Source organism: Adiantum capillus-veneris, chromosome 18 (genome assembly GCF_014529385.1).
Source record: "Adiantum capillus-veneris isolate H3 chromosome 18, ASM1452938v2, whole genome shotgun sequence".
Classification (NCBI taxonomy): domain Eukaryota; kingdom Viridiplantae; phylum Streptophyta; class Polypodiopsida; order Polypodiales; family Pteridaceae; genus Adiantum; species Adiantum capillus-veneris.
In genome coordinates, this window is record NC_140948.1 from 132,541,359 (window position 1) to 132,563,228 (window position 21,870).

Below are 21,870 nucleotides of genomic sequence, written 5' to 3' on the forward strand. Positions count from 1 at the left end.
AGTGGCTGCATTGCTGTTACCACCCTTTCTTTGAGAAGCAATAAAAGCCTGTTCAACTGCATGCTGCCTAGTCCTATTTTTTCTGGAAAGTGACTCTTGCAACAGCAATGTGCATAATGCATCAAACTTGACAACTTCAGGATTTCCTTGGGTCATAAGTCTCCAAGTACTAGCAAAAGTCTCATAAGAATCTGGTAAGGCATCAAGAACAGTCTGCACAAGGGAACTGTCTGAAATGACTTCACTTGCAGAAATAAGTTGCTCATTGATATCCTTGACACTAGCAAGAAAAGTGTCCATATCATCTTCCTCATGCATAATCTTCGACTCCAGCTCTTTACGCAGCAAAGCAATTTTAGCCTCATTGCGGATTGCATAAAGACCTGCTAGAATATCCCAAGACTGTTTTGCAGATTTTGCTGAACGAATGTGAGAAACAATGGAGCGCTTCACAGACAACGCAATCAATGCATGAGCCTGGGCATCCTATACATCCCAACGAGCTTGTTCTGTCGTAGGCAAAACAACTCTAATAGCAGCAATCCTTGCAGCAAGACCTGCAACATCCTCAACATCGCCTACATCCTTAGAAGCAGGATGTACATCAATGCCCTGCACAATGTTCCAGACGCCCTTTGACACAAGAACATGTTGCATCGTATAAGCCCACATAGGGTAGTTGTCCCCATCCAACCTGTCCTCAGCAGCAAACATCTTGAACACATCTGTGTTGTTGTCAGCCATGGTAAATGCTGCACCTGATGTGAAAACTGCCCGAAAATAGGAGAACGGAGCGGGAACAACACGTGCTATATAGCACAAACCGTAGAAGACTATGAGGCACTTGTTATGCAGAAAACGGCACTGACAAAAATTCTACACAAAATGACGAAATAGCGTGTGCAGTACTACTTGTAGTGGAAACGGAGACCGAAATGAGCCAAATCAAAAATCTGAGCAGATTGAGCTCTACGAGCTCACCCGAAATTTTTGGCGACCTACGAACGCTTCCCAAAGCTCACTGAAATCGGAGAAAGTGAGCAGGCGTGTGCTGGAGCAGCTGGCGACTAAGCCGAGGAGGACGCAACCTGCTCTGATACCAATTGTTGGAATTAGGGTTGCAAAGAAACGCGCACAGCTTGGAGAAGACGAAGAAAGCTCAAGGCACACAATAGAGAGTGTGTTACTTAGTATGCAATGGAAAGATAGATAGCCCTAGAGAAATGGGCGTATATACAATCCTTGGGGGAAAAAACCTCCTAGAGAGGGAAAAAATGCCCCGGCAGTCCTAGTGTGTTCACACACATCAGTACCACATGTATATGGTAACATAAATCACACTGTGTACATTATAACAATTGGTCCCAAATAACAAAAACATTAAGAGTGGGTAGATATATAGTTTCACATTATGCACGTGCCAGAACAGGACATTCACCCCCTCTAAACCTACATAACCTTCGGCATGTGCGACACATATTTGTTTGCAGCTTCGGTCTTCATTTAGGCCAACAGAATATCAACCTCATTTTCATCTTCGATAAAGTTTAGCAGATCATTCTCTCTTCCGTCATCCTCATTCATAGCATTTTTATCATGATCGTCACTTTGACTTTCTTGCGTGTCAAAAGAATCTCTGTAACCTCTTCTTTTGGACAGCTTGATCATTTTTCCTGCAACGGGAATTTTCATTTATGTCCCATCCAACTCATGCAAAGTGTAAGTTGCATTCCCATATACATGCTTAACCACATAAGGGCCAAACCATCTCTTTGAAAGCTTTCTTATTGTTGAAACTTGGGATTCTTGGGTACTTCGTGAGAGGCGGTTTGCAAGATAGACCCAGTGGCCTCAACACCAAGGCTAGTGCGTGACGGTCTTGTCATGAAAGACAAACAATAGGGGGCACCACCTAGCTTGGGGTGCGGCTAGAACACAGGGTGAGCATCAACACACATTACTTACAGACCAGAGCATGGAACTACTGACTCTTCTCCCCAACCCCACTCAAACATAACCAAAGGTGATAAGCTCTATCCACCCAAGGGTAAGTTGATACACGAGCGAGAGTGAAGGATAAGAGAGAGGAGGGGAAGAGAGAGAGAGAGAGACAGAGAGAGACCCAAAATGTTCATACCAAGCAACCCGTCATGGACAGTGAATCACAATCGTCACCCAAATATGCATATGTATAGAACAAAAGAGGATGACTTGAATTTACGAAATGGGAGAACTTCTATTCAATCGTTGATGTTGATGCGTATGCCGAGATGCTCTACTATCACCGGATGTGTGTTGCCATAGAGGATCTAGGTGCCCTGCTATTCCACAAAGCCTCGAAAATGGTGCTAGCGAGATTTTAAAGCATACGGTGCATCAGATGATTATTGCAATCTATACATACGGCATGATAGGTGCGATTATATGTGATAGTTGTAGTTTGTGCTAATCATTAGCAGTGTGACATCATGAGAGAGAAACCTATCTAGCGCGTGGTGCATAATAGGTGCTTCATATTGAGAAAAGAGGACATGCCAACGGTTGGCGTTGTGATGGTGTGTGATTATGTTTTTTGTGTCATGGCCGCAAAGGCACTCGATTATGACCGTTGAGAACGACACGACACAAGAAAAGGCATGCCCAAGCAAAGCATCGAGTTACGAAAGCACCAACTAGGTGGGCTATGGCTGTCTCTCATCAGTTTCAAACGGCAACATCAAACCTCGTAATCATCTTTTTACTCCACCTACGTCTCTCATGATCTCTCTCTTCTTGTATTAAAAACTCAATCATTGTATATATTTTCACTCTAGATTGGAGAGACAAGACCGTATTAAATGAGGTATTGGCCAAAGTTAGAGTCACTACCACTATAAGTGGCGGATTTATCTTCTCCAACGACAAGCTACCCTTGGTAACTTCTTATAAAAGCCCCTCTCCCCTCTCTCAATAAGCTAGCTACGACTAACACACCTTGTAAAAAACCCAATCCCTCTACCCTACTCCCCTCTCCATCTCTCTCTTCCGCTACTATTTTCTCTCAGTGGACCTCTGTCACAAGCGTTATGCAGTGGACATGGCCAACCCATAGTCACATGGTGTAGGTCACTCACCAATAAGAAAATACAGTAAATTCCACCCTCTCTCTCTATATAAGGAGAGGTTGCCAACAAACAAAAAACATAATCACACACACCATTACAACGCCAACCGCCGGCATGTCCTCCATTCTCAATAACACCTATTATGCACCATACGTTAGATAGGTTTCTCTCTCATGATGTCACACTTCTAATGATTAGCACAAATTACAACTATCACACTTTGTCGCTTTCTCTATCATGCCGCATGTATAGATTGCACTAATCATCCAACGCACCATATGCCGCAAAATGTCGCTAGCACCATTGGCGATGCTTTGTGAAATAGCACGGCCCGTAGATCTTCTATGGCAACACACATCCGGTGATAGTAGAGCATCTTGGCATACGCATCAACATCAACGATTGAGTCATCATAATAGAGTTTTTCTGTTTTGTAAATTCAAGTCACCCTCTCGTGTTCTAACATAAGCATATTTGTGCGACGATTGTAATTCACAATCTATGACGGGCTGCATGGTATGATCGTTTTGGGTCTCTCTCTCTCCCCCCTTCTTCCCCTCCCCCCTCATTATATTTCACTCTCGCTCGTGCATCAACTCACCCTTGGGTGGATAGAGTCTATCACCTTTGGTTATATTTAAGTGATGGGGAGTGAGTAGTTCCATATCCTGGTCTATGAGTGATGTAATGATGCTCACGTTGCGTCCTAGCCACACCCCAAGCTAGGTGGTGCCCCTTATTGTTTGTCTTTCGTGACGAGGCCATCACGCGTTAGCCTTGGTATTGAGGCACTGGGTGTATCCTGCAAACTGCCTCTCATTTGGTGCCCTCACTGAGGAGGGCTTTTGAAACCTTCAGTTTACAAAACTGACATGTTTACCTTTCTTCATGGATGAGTGGCTTCTCGAATTCTCCAACTGGACCACCGAAGAGGATGAGCTCCAAGAAAGCTTGACGCAAGTCATCAAGACACTCTTGCCAGGGTGCTCTATCGTCAGTGTTGAAGAGGTAGTAAGACCCTCTTTTTCTATTAACTGTGTACATTTCTCATCATCACCGTAGACGTAAAAGCAAGGCACGAGCCGCATCATGCTGACATTGTTGCCAACAACCACACCTCCGAAATGACTGCAACCCAAAGTGAAGGAGGAGTGCATGGGCATTCTTACTTCGGTAAACTTATCACAACCATGTTTGACAGAGAGCGACTGCAACAGATAAACACCTCTTCTCTATTATTTATCCTCCCTATGATTAACCATGAAATATCTTTTCCTGTAATTATATGGTATAGTATGTTCTCTATCTACCACGCACCCATGTATTAAAAAAAAAATTTAAGTTTTTAAACTGACGTTAATTTTTCAATCTTACAATGACAAGTGTAGCATTTCCAACCTTCAGCGATAAGGTGGGTGAAGATGCTATAGACTTTCTAGACAACTTGGAAATATCCCATGTCATCTCTGGGAGAGATGATAATGGGAGAGATGATAATGCTTCGCGCTTCCACATCTTCCCACTTCTAATGAAGGTGGAGGCAAGGTCATGGTACGATGCCTTTGCACAAGCAACCAAGGAAAGGTGGGACTTATTAAGAGCAGCTTTTGTCAAGCATTTTGAAGAGGGAACCATCGGAGAGGCTATGGAAATTGTTGATAAAGTTGAAGCAAGATAGCATGCTAGAGTACGCATCATATGAGTGGAAGTTTGTAGATCTATGGAGGTGATGGGTTGCATCGCTGAGATAGGATAAGAGGGCACCTGATTTTCTAAAGAAGGATCGTTTTGTGACTGGGTTATGGCCAACTCTTAAAGAGAAGGTAAAGTGAAGGTTTCCTGCTACGTATGAGCTAGCAGTTGAAGTGACTCGCCTTAAAGACAAAAAGTTGCGTCTACAAACCAAGAATGCTAATGGAGAGGAAGCCACTAAGACCCAACCACCTCTAGCACCACCTGCAACAGCTACCTAGAGGAGTCAACCACAAGAATCAATCGAAGGTCAACAAGATTTGCTCAACCGAATCACAAGCAAGCTTGAGAACCTCTCAATCCATTTGATGCAACAAGGGTATACACACAATTGCAATCAAGAGCAAGGGAGAGGACAACGAAGGCAAAATTAGGATAACTACTGCAATAATTGTGGAGAAGACGGCCATGGTATATATTACTGGTCACACCCAAGGAGACATAATTTCAATAGAAGAGCAAAACAAAACCAAATTTCACCACCAAGAGGAAGACCACCACCACCCAGACCACCTCAACAAGCACCACCCGTGCAAATTCTACAACCACCGGTTCAACCACACCCACCACCATAATAATCTCTCATTCAACCTTTATCCCCACCACCAACCGGCAACCAGGCAGTGAGTGATATCAGCCTTGAAGGTAAGGACAAAGTAAAAGTGAAGGAACACATCAAAGAAGTAGCAAGAGGTAAGACCAAGATAGAAGAGATAGATGCCATGGAAGTAAAGCGTGCTAAGCATGGTGAAGCCTCCCAAAAGGAAGAAAAGTTGAAAACCAAGGGAGAGTCCAGCAAAAAGCCGTCCAAGTCATGACGTAAAATTGACATTGTAGATTTTTCTTTGGATAAATGTTATAAACCGTTTGATTTGGCTCAAAATGTTTGTATGCAGGACCCAAAGATCACCTAGCCTCGGTATTTCATCTTGCACCTAGGGTGAGGAGACAATGGACAAAGATGGTTAGCACAAGACGACCAAAGCCGAAGATAGCTAGGGCTATCTCCGGGAGAAATCTAGAGCACATACAACCTGTGAGCATCCATCATAGGTTGTATATGCTCTAGATTTCTCCCAGAGATAGCCCTAGCTATCTTCGGCTTTGTTCGCCTTGTGCTAACCATCTTTATCCATTGTCTCCTTACCTTAGGTACATGATGAAGTAGCTGATTTTAGGTGATATTTGAGTCCTGCATAGAGACATCTTGAGCCAAATCAAACGGTTTAGAACATTCAACCAAAGAAAAATCTACAATGTCAATTTTACGTCGTGACTTGGACGGCTTTTTGTTGGATTCTCCCTTAGTCTTCATCTTTTCTTCCTTTTGGGAAGCTTCACCATGCCTAGCACGCTTTACTCCCATGGCGTCTACCTCTTCTATCTTAGTCTTACCTCTTGCAATTCTTTGATGTGTTCCTTCACTTTTACTTTGTCCTTACTTTCAAAGCGCATCCACTGTTTGGTTACCGGTTGGTGGTGGGGGTAAGGATTGAATGAGAAATTATTATGGTGGTGGGTATGATTGAACCGGTGGTTGTAAAATTTGCACAGGTGATGCTTGTGGTGGTCTGGGTGGTAGTGATCTTTCTCTTGGTTATGAAATTTGGTTTTGCCTTGCTCCTCTTTTAAAATTCTCTCTCCTTGGGTGTGGGTAGTAATACATGCCATGGTCGTCTTCTCCACAATTACTGCAATAATAATCCTAATTTTACCTTTATTGTCCTCTCCCTCGCTCTTGATTGTAGTTGTGAGCATGCCCTTGTTGCACCAAATGGACTCAGAGGTTCTCAAGCTTGCTGGTGATTCGGTTGAGCAAGTCTTACTGATCTTCAACTAGTTCTTGTGGTTGACTCCTCTAGGTAGCTGTTGCAAGTAGTGCTAGAGGTGGTCCGTTCCTAACGGCTTCTTCCTTATTGGCATTCTTAGTTTGTAGATGCAACTTCTTGTCTTTAAGGCAGGCCACTTCAACTGCTAGCTCATTAATAGTAGGAAACCTTTCCTTTACCTTCTCTTTCAGAGTTGGACATAACCCAGCCACAAACCGATCCTTCTTTAGCGAATCAGGTGTCCCCTCATCCTCTCTCAGAATGCAACCCATCGCCCCTATAGATCTACAAACTTCCACTCATATGATACGTAGGCTATCATGCTATCTTGCTTCACATTTCTCAACAATTGTCATAGCCTCACCGATGTTGTGCCCTCTCCAAAACGCTTGACGAAGGCTGCTCTTAATAAGTCCCACCTTTCCTTGGTTGCTTGAGCAAAGGCATCGTACCATGACCTTGCCTCCACCTTCATTAGAAGTGGGAAGATACACAAGCGCGAAGCATCATCATCTCTCTTAGAGATGACACGGATTATTTCCAAGTTGTCTAGAAAGTTTGTAGCATCTTCACCCACCTTATCGTTGAAGGTTGAAAATGCTACACTTGCCATTGTAAGAGTGAGAAAATTAACTTCACTTGAAAAACGATTTTTTTTTTAAAGATTCAAAACATGAGTGCGTGGTAGATGGAAAACATACAATACCATGATAAAAATAATTACATGAAAGCATACTTCATGGTTAATCATAGGGAGGATAAAGGATAGATTAGAGGTGTTTATCTCTTGCAGTCGCTCTCTATCGAACATGGTTGTAATAAGTTGCTAGTTGAACATCTTGCGGTTCAAGATTACTTTGATTGATTGAATTCGTTTGGTGCATAAGGTTGATCCCTTTGCAAAAGGTTAATGCGTTGGATCCATCACATGATAATACGGAAGGCCTCCTTCCTTTGTGATGAAATGCTATAGTTGGAGGTGTAGAGCTCTTGGTAGTCGAGGTCAAATTTGTAGTACCACAAGACAAGGTCGTCTTCGTCTTTTAGCTCTAGGATTGCCCCTCTAGCAATCTCTTGAAAGAGCCTGAACTCTCTCTTTAAGCAGCTTCACTTTCCTACAAGAGAGAGAGTCATCCAATGCACACACACATGTGATGAGATAACTGGTGACTCTTACCACTTATACTAATCCTAGTTGGATTGATAAGTAGCAAGCTACAAAGTTGTTGTCATAGCCTTGATCCACAAGTAGCACTCCTTGAAGGTGGAGGGTTTTCTCTCTCCGCCAAGCGAACCCCGTGTCGAAGACCTTGTCAATGACTAGCTCCGCCACTTCACTTGGTAGACGATATAGAATCCATGCTGCTGTCTCTAGTTCGTGGTTCATGGGACGAGAGTGAAGTTGTCACGTGACACATCCAATCCTATGTGTCCGTGGACAAGCTACAGCATGACCAGGTTCAGTCAGTCAAGTCAGTCAAAAATAGGAAGTGATCTGGCACTTTTGTGAGTCTATTCGCAGACCATGCATAACCAGTCACTTAGATTAGATGCATATCCTCCGCTTGCACACAACATAGTCATCAGTATTCCCATCAGAATCCATCAGAATCCATCAAGTTTCCAGTGCATTAAACCTATTTTCCCTATTTTTGACATTTTTCACTTATTTATTAAGTGACTTTTGTTGGGAACTAGGTAGGGCAATTTTGCTAAGATAATATATAAGCAAACCAAAGCTAGCACCATCTGGCAGAAGAGGAAGGAGAGCATCAGGCACTCAGTGCAGCAGGCCTATGGAGAACCTTCTCAAGCAAAACAAGAACGACACCTCAGCCTGGCGTTTTCCCCCTTGGAAACCTCAGCCCCTTCAGCGTTTTCAGCCTTGGAAACCTCACCCCTTCGGCGCTTGTGAAGCCCAACAAGATCAGCAATTTCACCGCAGAAGGCCAGCGTTTTTCAGCCCTGCAACTTGCGTTTTCAGCCAGCCATACCAGCGTTTTTACATCAGCTTGGCAGGGTTTTCAGCAAGGGTTTGCAGCAGTTTAAAGGACCAGCAACCTCAGCGTTTAGGCAGAAAATTCAGCAGATAGGAAGCAGCATTTTTGCAGCCATCAAGTTAGCAGATCAGCCCCTGATTTGGTGCCACAGTTACCGGTTCGAAGCATTCAGTTTTCAGCCATAGTCTCGTCCTCGTCGTCCACACCGTCAACCTCGACATAGCCCCATTAGATTTGCATCAGCATCTTGTATCAGATTGTGCAATCAATAGTAGACCATTCTCGCCATCGAGAGTGGGGCCCTTGGAGGAGGGTTTTACGTCTCTGGTGTCGTATTCTCTTCTCTATCTCTCAGTCTCATGCACCTTCACGCACAGTGTTCATTCACTTGTTTGTGTCAATTGCACTCTCTCATTAAGGAACCAAAGGCGCTCCCTTCCGTAAGTAAAAGGAACCTTGAGCATAGTTCGGAGCACTCATCTTGAGCAAAGTTCAACATTCACTTCCGCTGCACCTAACATTGGTATCAGAGCTTTGGCAGTGTTCAATATCACTCAAGGAAAGAACCACAGAAATTTTTTTTGCTTGTTGCGGTCGCACGTAACCCAAGTCCTCTTGGGCATGTCGATTCCTAATCGTGTTTTTGAAGAGTGACAAGAAACCCAAGAAAGAAGGGCTTGTCCAGCCTCCCCTTGTGCCTCTTTTCACTCATTGAGAGCGGACCGTGCACTTAGCGGTGGGCCAATCGACGTGAGGTGGGAAAAAGAAACCTTGGTGTGAGCGGAAGGCCGCCAAGGGGTGCGCCCGCGGAAAAGAGCAGAACTCGGGTGAAGAGAAGATCCTTCTCTAACACAGATTACAAGTGAAAGAAGAACCTCAAGAACCCAAGAACCCCAAGAACCAAGACCCCCAAGAACCCAAGTTCCTCGTGAAATTAAGAACCCAAGACCACAAGAACCCTCGACTTCAGTGGATGGTCATCACTCCAAGCGGAATGGATACTTCGCTTGGAGGTGATGAGCATGAGAGAGGTGAAGAAGAATTTCCTCACCATGGACGTTTTCCTGACCCTCTCCCTTCCCCATCTATGACAACGATTGCACTAACTCCTATGGAGGCTTTCGACAAGAGGATGATGGACAGGAAGTTAAAACGCAAAGCAAGAAATACAGAAAGAATGACAGTCATAGATCGTGAATCCGCATAAAGAAGGGCAGCCATAGATCGTGAATACGAAGCAAGGATGGAAGCCATAGAGCGTGAGCACGAGTAAGCACGCCTGGAAAGACAAGCAGAATTTGTTCGCCAGAAGAAAGCAAGAAAAGAAAAGAGCGACCAACACATGAAAGAGTTCTTGAGACTCTTTTCTCAAGTGCAGGCACAGATGCAAGAGATTCGGGAAAAGGAGACTCTCTCAGTCTCTTCTTCTCCAAAGCATGACACACATGATTTGCATGATGAATTGCATGATGATTTGAATGATCATGACAAGCATGAAGAATTGCATGACAATGACAATCATGATGATTTGCATGATCAAGATGTGATTTCTCACAAGCATGATGATTTGCAAGAAGATGATGTGATTGTTCAGAAGGATGATGTGTTAGTTGATACTTTCTCTAGTGAAGCTAACCACATTGCAGATTCGATCAATCACGAAGAACCGATCTTGGCTCTCGAGTCAAGGTCCACAAAACCCCCACAGGAAGATTCGATCAAACAGGAAGAACCGATCTTGGCTCTCGAGCCTAGGTCCAAAGAACCCTCACAGGAAGTACTATGTGTTCGAATGATTCGTCAGCACGCATTGTACGAGTGTTTCCTTCGTGATCGTTTCCTGTATTTTAGTTAGCGTCTTTATGTGATCCCTTTTCCTTTCTTGCGGATACATGCGATGATAAAAGAGTGTTGATAGCACAAGATCATCAGTGGCGTGTATTTATGGTATGCAATCGAGGACGTTTGCGATTTCAAGAGGGAGGTATGTCACGGGGACGTGGCAACTGTTAACTATGTCACGAGGACGTGGCAACTGCTAACTTTAGTTGTTGGTTTCTTTCCAAGGGGTTTTGTTTTATTTTTGAGACCCTCTTCTTGAAGTAGCAAACGGTCGGACATTGCATGGCCAATGTGAACGGTAGTTTCACCCGCAGATGGGTAGTGGTCGGTACTGGAATTCGTATGGTAAGAGGATGTCTAGGCTCAGAGCAAGATCATATAGGTCCCCCCATCGCACTTAGCAAGTTAGTGGATACTAGGAAGTGAACTTAATAAAGGCCTAAAGTCAAGGTGTGACTACCAACTGAAAGTATCCGATAGTTGGGCCACATTGCATTTTTGGATGCGGTCCCAATGAGGATAGATGGTCAGAAGACCAGTGGGAGCCCAATGGAAGCATCTCCTAAAATTTAGGGAACTGCTATTTTGGGCTGAGAAATGTGTTCGCATCATTACCTTCCGTATGACTAGGGGAACTTTTTATAACTCTGCCACGAAGTCAACTGACGCGTCAGTTGAGATATTTTTAAGCGGCGAACCTGAAACGGGCAAATGCTTGTAAATGCGCCAAGTGTAGATTTTTCATGAACGTTCCTCTTGCAAAAAAATGGGCGCTGATTTTTAAGCTGGGAGGAGGTCTCTTTTGCACTCTGTCACAGGTTAAGAGCTATGGAGTGCTTCCTTTCCCTCTTCTGTACAGTGCGATGCCAGGAGTGATGCCCTGCACGCTACGCACTGCTCTCTCTCCCCTACGTGCAGTATGGTATGCCCCACTAGTGGGCTTTTCATTTGACCAATGTACAGTTATGTGGGTTTATGCACGATTGCCGAGGCAAGAAATCCCCCGCAGGTACAGGTGAATTCGGAGAGGTTTCGCGTCAGAAATCTCGTCCGATTCAAAGGGCAAGTAGCCCTACAGGTGCAGGAGCTCGAGGTCTTGCTACAGATGCGAGTGGCACGCGAAACGGAGCCCAAAACAGGGAATTACAGCCTGCTGTGCATTTTTGCAGGTTTAGGGTTTTCGGCCCTAAACGGACCCTAATACCCCCAAGAGGTTCAGGGACGCGAGGGGACCGCTGTACAGGTGAATTGGCGCATTTTCGGGGCGGAAAACAGAGAATTCAGCGTGCTGCAGATTCTCGCCAGGTTTTGCAAAATGTCCGTATGCGTCGGAAAAGTCACCTATTGTGTGGGGATACTGACTGTGAAGCGTCCTAGTACAGTTATGCTGCCGAAATCGGGCCTATACACGTGTTTCTTAGCCTAGATTGTGCGGGGCAGCTTGTAGGAGATCAGAGGTTTTATTCCCTCTGTCAAAGAATAAAGAAATACTGAAAGGGGCGCCAATTTTGGGGCCTACAGGTTGTCGGTGTTTGCTCGGAGCATTCTAGCTTCCGAGCCGTGTGTGTACTTAGGTGTTAATCCTCGTTACAGGTTACCTTTGCAAAGTGCTCTGTGTGTGTCTAAGGTAAAGAATTTCGGGTGAAAGCTAACGCCTATTGCCCTACGGACCGGTTTCACCTGGCAATCACACTGGACCTCCAAGGTTTTTAGCTCGAAAAGAGACACCTACTAAGAGATGTCGAGAAATTTCAAGTTATAATCTGCTAGGGTTTCCATGGCAAGCATTTCAGGATACCCCACTCTGCCAAAAACCATATAACTTCGGGCAAAAAATTTCTTGAAAGCTTGCCAAGTCCTTGGAGTGAGCGGCTTGGTAGCTATAGACATCCACCACTGCATCTCAGAAAAACAGCAGCTCGAAACAAACCTTGATCCTTCTATTGCAAGTGATCTTAATGGCTTATGCCCTGTAAGACATGAGCGGTGGAGACGAGAGCACGCCCGATGCGTAATGAAGTCAGGGTGGGAGTGGCTAATAAGTCCGGATCGGAGCACGAAGCTACTCCAACTAAGATTCCAATAGACTTTGGAAGCGCCGGTTTGCTCTGTCTGCTCTTTTGTAGGATCGGTATGCTTTCAGAAAAGAACACGCTTGATGCTCTGATACCATTGTCACAAGACGGGCACCGCGTGCCAAAAGAAAAGAACAGACTGAACAGACTTTCAACACTTCAATAACAACCGAACTGAGAGAGAGAGAGAGAGAGAGAGAGAGAGACGACACGCGACATGGAGTGGTAGAATTCCACCCCAGAGAGTATTGGCCCCAAACCTTGACACCCCTTTCGGTATTTCTTTATATTGCATCGACACAGTACAAGTCGATACTCCAGACTCTGCACCTTCTCCAGGAAGCATGCCAGAGAATGAGCCCATGGCCTCATATTTAAAGGCCCTAGGCCCCAAAAGCAGTTTACATGAAAAGCCTTCAAACTCAAAAGCATTTGGTCCAAAAGCAATGCCCAAAAGCTGTCAGCGTAAATCACGGAAACTCGTACAACTGCCACATCAACAGTCAACGCAAAACACGGAAATCCGTACAGTCTGCCACGTCATCAGTCAACGGAAAATCTGGAGCGTCCGTACAACTGTCACGTCATCAATTTTTTGTGCAAGTCTTGGTGTGTGTGTGTGTGTGGGTCCTGCTTTATTTTAATTCCTTTATGTCATTGGGGTCCAATCCGTGACGGGGTCCCCATAAGTTGGTAGGACTTCTTCTTCTGTCACTTGTTCTTCTTAGGGTTTAGGCCCCTCGGCCGAGATCTGCAAGTTGGCTCCATTCTTCAAGGCTTTGACACATCAACAGTTTGTGGCATGAACGGTTTGGCACTCACCCACATTGTTCATCTGCATTCCATACATAGTCGTTTATGAAGCACAGTCTCTTTTCAGTCACTCGACAAGGAATACATGTGTATGATTTTGTGTTTGAAGTGGTTTTAGGGATATTCCTCAACGGAGATTCTTGAGGAAGGTGAACCCGAGATTGTAGACAAAGTTAAAGACATAGAGGCAAAGCAGATTATTCTGTGTTGCTTTTGGTGCGGCCCAAAGAAGCAAGCATTGCAGACTTTCTGGAAGTTCAAGTATCGAGGGACCCACGCAACAGATTGGGCCGGCGAAGAGTTCTTCGCAGACTCCCAAGAGTTGTTGTCGGACTATATAGAAGCCATATAGCTCAGTACAAGTACCTCACCTTGAAAAGGGGGGGATGTCACGTGCACATCTAAACCCTATGTGCATGTGGACAAGTTGTACCTACTTCTAGAATTTAGGTAGCCTGGAAAGTGTTCTGGCACCTTTGTGAGCATGTACGCAGGACATGCATGTCTGCATACCCTCCTATTGCACAACCCATTAGCGCTAGCATCAGTACCTTGCATCAAGCATAAGCATTTTCACCGCACAGAACCAATTTCCCTACCGCGCGTGAACCACCTCTTAACACAGATTTTTATTATTAAAGCGACTCTTCAAATTCCAAATCGTGAGCTTTGTTGGGAAGGTTGCCCGACCCAGCCTTGTGCACCTATTCAACCAGCCATTGGTGAACTAGTAGAAGCCAGAGGAGCAGTGAAGGAGCCTCTCAAGGACCAACAGAACCTAGCACCCGGTAACGGTCACCATCCCAGCGTTTTCCAGATCAGCCATCAGCATTTTCAGCAACAGCCTCTGCATTCCGCAGCAGATCCACAACGGACAGCCGTAGCCTCATCACGGTCGCCCTTTCCATCGCGGCCAAAACACCATTTTCAGAATTCAGCCAGCAATCCAGTTAGCATTTTTCAGTTTTCAGCCGTCGTCGTCGTCGCCGACGACGACAGTTCAGCACCATAGCCTTGCCGCACTAGTAGATTTCCATCAGCATCCCTAGCGTTTTCAGATTTCAGCCATTAGCCTCGACCTCGTCGTCGTCGTCGTCAAGCCTTACAACATTTAGAACCCTTGTACCAGACTTTTGTGCAATCTAAAGCAAATACCTCTATAGCAATAAAGAGGGGGGCCCTTGGAGGGGGGTTTGGGACCCCATCTAGTGTCGTATCTTCTCTCTCTCTCTCTCTCTCTCTCTCTCTCTCTCTCTCTCTCTCTCTCTCTCTCTCTCTCTCTCTCTCTCTCTCTCTCTCTCTCTCTCTCTCTGCACTTTCTCTCACAGTTTCCACTCTCTTGTTTTGGTAATTGCACAATCTCTCACCAAGTCGAGGAAGGCTCTCCCTTCCCTTAAGTAAAAGGAACCTTGAACACTCACTGATCACTCATCCTAAGCTTGACCCATCATTCTCTTCTGCTGCACATTACACCAAGCCTGGCTCTGTTGTGTACCCCATCTCTTCAACACTGATGCCAATTTGATGGCCAACTCTGGTGAGATAATGCTTTAGCACCTAGATCAAAGAAGATAAGTGATGTCGGGTCTCTGACTTTATCCCACGCTCTCCATAACTCACTGGCATCTAAGTTTGGCCTATCACCCACCATATTTTGCACCAACCGGGAAGTGGGTTTGGGCTTCTTCCCTTTCTTGTCCTCCTTGTTCTCTGAGTCAGCTAGCCTCCTCCTCTAAGGAAAATCTGCAGCAAAATGATCAAGCTGCTCACATATAAAACAATTGTTCTCAGCCATTAAAGCCTTCTTTTCCTCGAACGAAGGCTTTCTTTTCCTTTTCTTAGCCTGTTCTTCAAACGTCTCAGCTGAGTCCTTGCCTTTATCTGTTTTTCTGACCTTTGGGACGCTTCAGAAGTCACTTTCACAAAGGGCTTCTTTGCTGAATTTTTCTTCGGTCGACCCTTTTCGCGTTGCCTTGGAACCCACTATCCTCTCCCTTCAACAAGGCATGACCAATGTTGGCAACTTCCATAAGTTGGGTAAAGGCCACTTTGTTCTTTGTATTGTGTTTCGAAGCCCTTTAGGCAACCCACAACAATACTTCTCAATCTGTTCTGTCAATGGCACAAACCTGTAGGAGGTTACTGAGAGCAACGCTTTACAGAACCTCCGATTGTACTCCTCTAGGCTCTTCCAAGTAGCCGCAGTGAGTTAGTGCCAATCCGTCATGGCATCGACTTCAAATTCATTTGAGAACCACACAGATGCAAACATTTTCTTGAAGTAAACCCATGTGGCGGGTGTCTATCCTTGCATCACAGTGTCGTCCACCATGTACACGCATTACCTTTCAAGAAAGTGGCAGCTTATTTGAACTTGGAAGCTTCTGTAAAATTCCTCCGTGCCCCCACTATCAAACTGTTGGAGGAAAGTAAGATCCTTCGTCTCATCCTCAAATCCGCTAAAAGTATCAAACTTCACAATTGCGCCACCTTCTTTGTACGGTTTTGGCTTTTCCAGTGCTCCCAAATTATCATAGGGAAGTGTCTGCAACATGGCCATTGTAATAGGGATCATCGGCGCCCCTTGGCCATTGACATTGAAGAGTCATTGGTGCCATATTTGCCTACTCGTCAGAAAAACCAGCCATGTCATTGCATGTGGCACCCCAAACTAGCCCTGATTACACTGAAACCCTTGCTGCATACGAGTATTACGATACATGGGGTTTGGCATCATGCCTTGCATACCCCCAAAGATTGTTCCTGGCATATGTTGATGGCTTCCAGGGGCATAACCAGCCATGCTCTCAAAAACAGATCCACCCTTGAAATACCCACGATGTATTGTGGGTGGTGGAAGAACCTATTATATAGCTTGGAAACTGGCCCCTTGTCCATTTAATGCAATATTTAGACTCTGAAAGGTGGCTGGCTGAACTGGCAAAGCCTGTGGAATCGGCATCCTAACCACTTGTTCGTGGATAGAAGGAATTTTTCTTGGAGCCCCAACCCACTCCGCAACATGCAAGTGCTACCTGCCCTGTTGGGACACATAAGGGACCTGGGCTTGAGCCTGAGCGGGCTCTCCTCCATGAGAAAGTTTCCTTGTCTATTGTGATATTGGTGGCGCTTGCAGAAATTCCATAAACCTAGGATTCTGCACCAACCGAGAAAACACATTCACAGAAGCAACCAATTGTGTCCTGAAAGCATCTCATCTAGTTGCCCAATCATAAATCCTTTGACCTTGTGGAGCATTCAAATCAACAAGGTAGAGATAGGGGTGGCCACGAACTTTCGCCACGCTCGAACACTAGAGGAACAGTCTGTCTGTCCTATAAAGAGGAACCCTCTTCCCTGGTGTGATTCACTCTATCAGCCATAGTGTAATTCCAAGTTCTTGTGCTTTGTGTCCTCTCCGAAAACCAACCAAGGCTCACTCTTTAAGGAAAAAGTGATTCGGTCTTGGCGACAGAACCATGAAATCAGCCCGTAGACTCACTAGAGGCCCGTCAACTTTAGCTTTCACCCAATCTTAACACTGTAAATTTTATGACACAGATGAACTTCACAAATAATCCTCTGACTGGAAATTATACTTCAAACAAAACACGGCCTGGGAGCTAGAGTGCTTCCAAGCAAACAGCGACACCCTATAGGCCCAAAAGACTGGCGCCCCTTTCGGTATTTCTTTATTCTTATTAGACTTGGGAGAAAACCCGCCAACTCCTAGGAGGTGTCCCGCCTTTACCGGGCTGAAAATGGCCTACTCTCTCCTGATTTTGGTAGCATAACCGCAGTAGAGGCTTCACAGACAGAACCCCCATGCAAGAGGTGACTTTGGCGACACATTCGAGCAATTTCCCAAACCTGGCGAGAATCTGCAGCACGCTGATTCCTATGTTCTCTGCCCCGAAAATGCACCAGAACACTTGTACAGTGATCCCCTAGCTTTCCCCACGCTCCTACAAGTATTAGGGATCAATGATGGTCAAAACCCTAAACCTGCAAAAATACACAGCAGGCTGTACTTTACTGTTTCGGGCTCCGTTTCAAGTGTTGGTCGCATCCGTAGCAAGCTCTCAAGCTCCCGCACCTGCAAGGCTACTTGCCCTTTGAATCGGACGCGATTTCTTGCATGAAATCTCTCCGAGTTCACATGTACCTCCAAGGGATTAGCAATTAGTTAATCTAGTACCCATGCAAGAGCTCTTGCCTCGGCAATCGCACATGAACCCACACAATTGTACATACAGATGAAAAGCCCTCGAGCAGGGCATCACGTTTCTGTATTCAGAGGGGAAGAGAGATGCACAAGAGCGGAATCATCGCGCTACATAAGACAAGGGAGAAGGCAAGCTTTCCATTAAAGCTGTAAGACCTGCAGCCACTACTCACACACACACACAGTGGGCACTTAATGAAGAAGATGGAAGCCCAGACGAGCCTTTTCTCTCAAATTTGGGCGCCGCTAGCTGAGTTGGCTTGTAGAATCGACTTGGAGCCGCCGTGTGTCTAGTTTGACTCTTTTGAGTTAATTTCCTAGTACCCACAAACTTATAAGTTTCGTGTGGGGCCTAAATGACTTTGAATTGAGCCTAGACATACTTTTACTGCTCGGATTTCAGTGTCGATTGGCCAACTCGTGGCGACCTGGCCTTTACTGCTACAGGTGAAACTCTTGGCGGTCGGTCTTTTCACACTAGCTACACAATGTCTGGACATTTGTGATTTCATAAAGAGGGTCCCAAAAATTAAATGAAAATCATGGGAAAGAAACTAACAACTAAGGCTAGTAGGTGCCACAGCCTCGTGACACCAGCTTCATGCAAAACCTCTTTAGTCATTTTACCCTTTATAGTAGATTCTATTGCGCATGGCGACATTTCTCCAATCTCACTAGATGTTTCTTCTCCAAACCTAACTCGTTTCTTGTTAAGAGGCTCCACGTTCAACCCATAGACGGCTGCCTCAACCATTGAGATGGCATGCTAGTAGCCATCTCCTCAACTAGCTTCTTTATCCCTCCGTTGCCAAAGATTGTCCCCAAGGGCTTACCTGTTTCACTTAAGTGAATCCTGCCGACAAGCTCCTTAATAAGAGCATCTTTGAAACTTTCACAATCCTTTGTTGCATGGTCAGTATTGTCACACCGTATGCATCTATGTACAAAGACTTCTCGGTTTGAGGTCTTTGCCCTCTAGATTGGCCTAATGGTTGCCACTTTTCTTATAGCCTTGTAAGCTTTAACTTTAGCTCTTGCATTCCTTCAACAATATCATCGAAGATGGATTTGTCACTCTTTGGAACCACAATAGCAGGCTTTATGGAACACTCAGGAACACTTGGGACTTTAAGAGGGTTGCATCTTATCTCTTTATCGTTGTCCCTTAGCTAAAAGTGATATTACATCTTCGACCTCATTCCAATCGCTCTTTAAGCCCTGTTAAGCATCCTTGTCCTCAAGTAATTACTCCAACTTCTCTTGAATCTCTTTCCCTACAACCTGCAAAAAGAGCTCCGTCTTCTCTAAATTTAGGGTAGCTTTAATAGTCCTTGAATATTGATCATAGCGCCGTTCAAATTCCCTTAGAAGTTCGGTAGGTGAAAGTCCCTCTTTTGGCCTAACTACCCACTCTAAAAATGTTCTCTTTGTCACCCTTTTAAAGTCCTCCATGAAATACTCTTCCTTCACGGCTAATTTAAATGCTTCCCAACTTCTCCCATGTTCATTTTCAATTCCCCTTACCAGCTCTCTGATCTCAGGAACCACAGCTAGCTCAAAACGTTGTACCATCTCTGCTTCAGGCACACACCTCCCCATGGAAACAATGTACTCGGAGAATGAAACAAGATCCCTGTCCATCTGTCCAGAAGGCCACTGCCACTCACCCGGATCCCAAACCCACCCTGTCAAGGGGAGGTGGCCCTCCCAAATCCAAAGCCTCCACAGTGGTGCCTCCTCTGCTATGAAATCAAGGTCAACATTAGAGTGCCTCTCCAAAGAGCCCACCACTATAATGGGCTTCCAATGAGCCTCTAGACATCGATCAAGTGGTACTTCACCCTGAAAAGTAAGTCTCGGGTGATAGCCAGGATGGCCAGTCTCTACAATGTCAAAAACCGATCCCATGCTGAGCAGCAACCTGTCGAGAGGAGAGACAGCCCACCAGCCCTGATGAGGAAGCAGAAAAGCCTACCCAATGAAGTCATGCAAGTCAGTAGGAATAGCAGCATCAGTCACTTGCATACATCTACGAATCCCATAAGTAGAGCCAATTATCTCTGCATCAACCAAAAAGGCCTCCAACCATTGATGTAAAGATAGTGCCGGACCATCCTCCCATCTCGCCCAATCAATCTGTGTCCTCTCTCAAAACTGTCCACCCTCTAGATCCGTCACATAAGCATTCCAAATCAGTCGTTGCCTCTCAACTTCCTTCAAACAACAAGGTGGTTGTCCAATCGAAGCGTGATGCATAGTCATCCAAATCCTCAACAAGCAGCGCATAAAGGTGACAATGAGACATATTTGGCCAACGGTACATCTATGAAAATATAAAGAGTCGTCAAGCACCATAGACCGTCACTATCCATAGGCCCAAAAGGAGGAGAAGTGTGCGACAAAGCATGGTATAAAAATTGGTTCCAAGGTTCGTCCCCAAGGAACAAACTGCGGACTATGACCTTGGTAAGCATTGCACAATTGTGCATCTCTGGATCAATAATCCCCAATCCACCCTCCTCCCTAGGCAAGACCATGGTATGCCGGTGAACTCGCAGCCATGTGTCAATAGACCCATCTCACCACTCCACAGAAAGTTGTGCATGAATCCAGAGTGAAGAGTCGGGCAAGATGTAGTAAACCAGGTTGTCGCAAGTCTTGCACATACACAAACTGCAATATCCACTTTGAATTTGAAAGAAACATGCATGAAAGCTAGCTTCAAAATGAAAATACAGAATTGTCCTATTACCTATCCTGTGAAACTGAAATGCATGGACAGTCATTGTGACACACAAATAAAATGTTTTTCAAAAACGTGAGAACAGAACATGGTTAGATTAAGGTAAGGAGACCACCTCTAGTCCAATGTTGAAGAGTAAAAACACCACACCAAATTCTGCAATCGCTTTGGTTCCATGAACGTGCCGTATGATAGACAAAGAATATGGCCCAATCAATACACCAGCTGCTAGGTATCCTAAAACAGGGCTACCTACAAAAAAACATATTAAGTGTAAATAAAGAGCTTTGTATTTGTTGTTTGCTTAATGACACAGCCTGCAATTAAGAAAGGCAACCTTTCAACATCATGTCATGTCACAACTAATCATTCAATGTGTGGATAATACATACGTAGAGCGACCAGCCCTCAGCGTACTCTACCACGAACCCTAGCAGTCTCAGGCCACAAACCCTGACCGCCACAGGTCGCAAACCCTAACTACGAAGGCGTCTGGACGTTTTCCCTACCAGCACGCAGCCTTCTTGCTCGTCAATCCTCAGCAACAGGCAGGCTGTACCTTCTGTGATTTGGTGCAGCGAGTGGTCTGTGTGTGTGTGTGTGTGTGTGTGTGTGTGTGTGTGTGTGTGTGTGTGAATGTTAAACTGCATTACTGGAAGCTTTCTACCTGGCCGCTACATGTTCGCCTTCGAATTGTTCAGAGTATCCTTGTGGCATATGTTCAGTTCTTTTTGCCATTGTTGCATTGGCCCCGTCATTGTCTTGACTCTCTCATGTCGGCCATTTTGTCTCATTTGTGGCGAACGCGTGCTCACGAAAAAGGGTTGCGCTTGATATCGATGGCGAAACTATGTACACCAAAGCGCTTTGGTGGTTTGAATATATTGGACCTGCGTAGGCATGTCATTGCCAGGAAGGCTATGCTTTTGCCTACACTTGTGCAACAATCTCAGCCTTGGACTCTTATGTTTGCACACTTGACTCAGCATGTGGTTACATCTTCATTTGGTCACTGGCAATCATCCATGTGGGAGGCAGTATTCAGTAAGATGAATGCTCGTATTCCTGGATGCCCTCTTTCTGCCACCTTGCTTTCTGCATGGAAACAAGTTACGATTTATCTTTCCTGGAATGCTCGGAGGGAAGGAAACTCGCTTCGTGCGGAGAGTCTTCATTGGAGTCGGGCTTTTTCTCTTACTTTGGTTGACCGCTCGCCTCGCCAGGCGTATTTCCTCTCCTGCCGTGGCATTCGAGTGGTTGAGGATGTGGTGGATGCAGATGGTTTCACTTTTGAATTTCCATTTGCCGCTCGCCGCTTTGGATTGGGCATGCACTATCACCAGTTTTGGAGAGAGTTACAGCAAATGTTGTCAGGTTTCTTGCCGGTTTCACCTTTGGCAGATGGTGATCGCATGTCTGACTGGAAGCTTGGGGAAATGCCATTTCGAGATATTTCTGCTGGCCGGGCATATGCTCTTCTGCTGCCT

The 21,870-nt window shown here is 45.3% G+C and overlaps 1 protein-coding gene across 4 annotated transcripts in view; it reads right to left on the reverse strand.

Moving 5' to 3' along the window:
* Positions 1–21,870, reverse strand: part of LOC147436449 (K(+) efflux antiporter 2, chloroplastic-like) — a 101,835-nt gene that overhangs the window by 59,916 nt on the left and 20,049 nt on the right. For all 4 annotated transcript variants that reach the window (XR_015185189.1, XM_086489342.1, XM_086489341.1 and 1 more), the window contains exon 4: positions 20,499–20,635. Coding sequence is in view for 3 of the 4 variants with exons in the window: in XM_086489342.1 (XP_086345468.1) it covers positions 20,499–20,635 (137 nt within the window). In the remaining variant the exon portion in view is untranslated. The remainder of the gene's footprint in view (positions 1–20,498; positions 20,636–21,870) is intronic.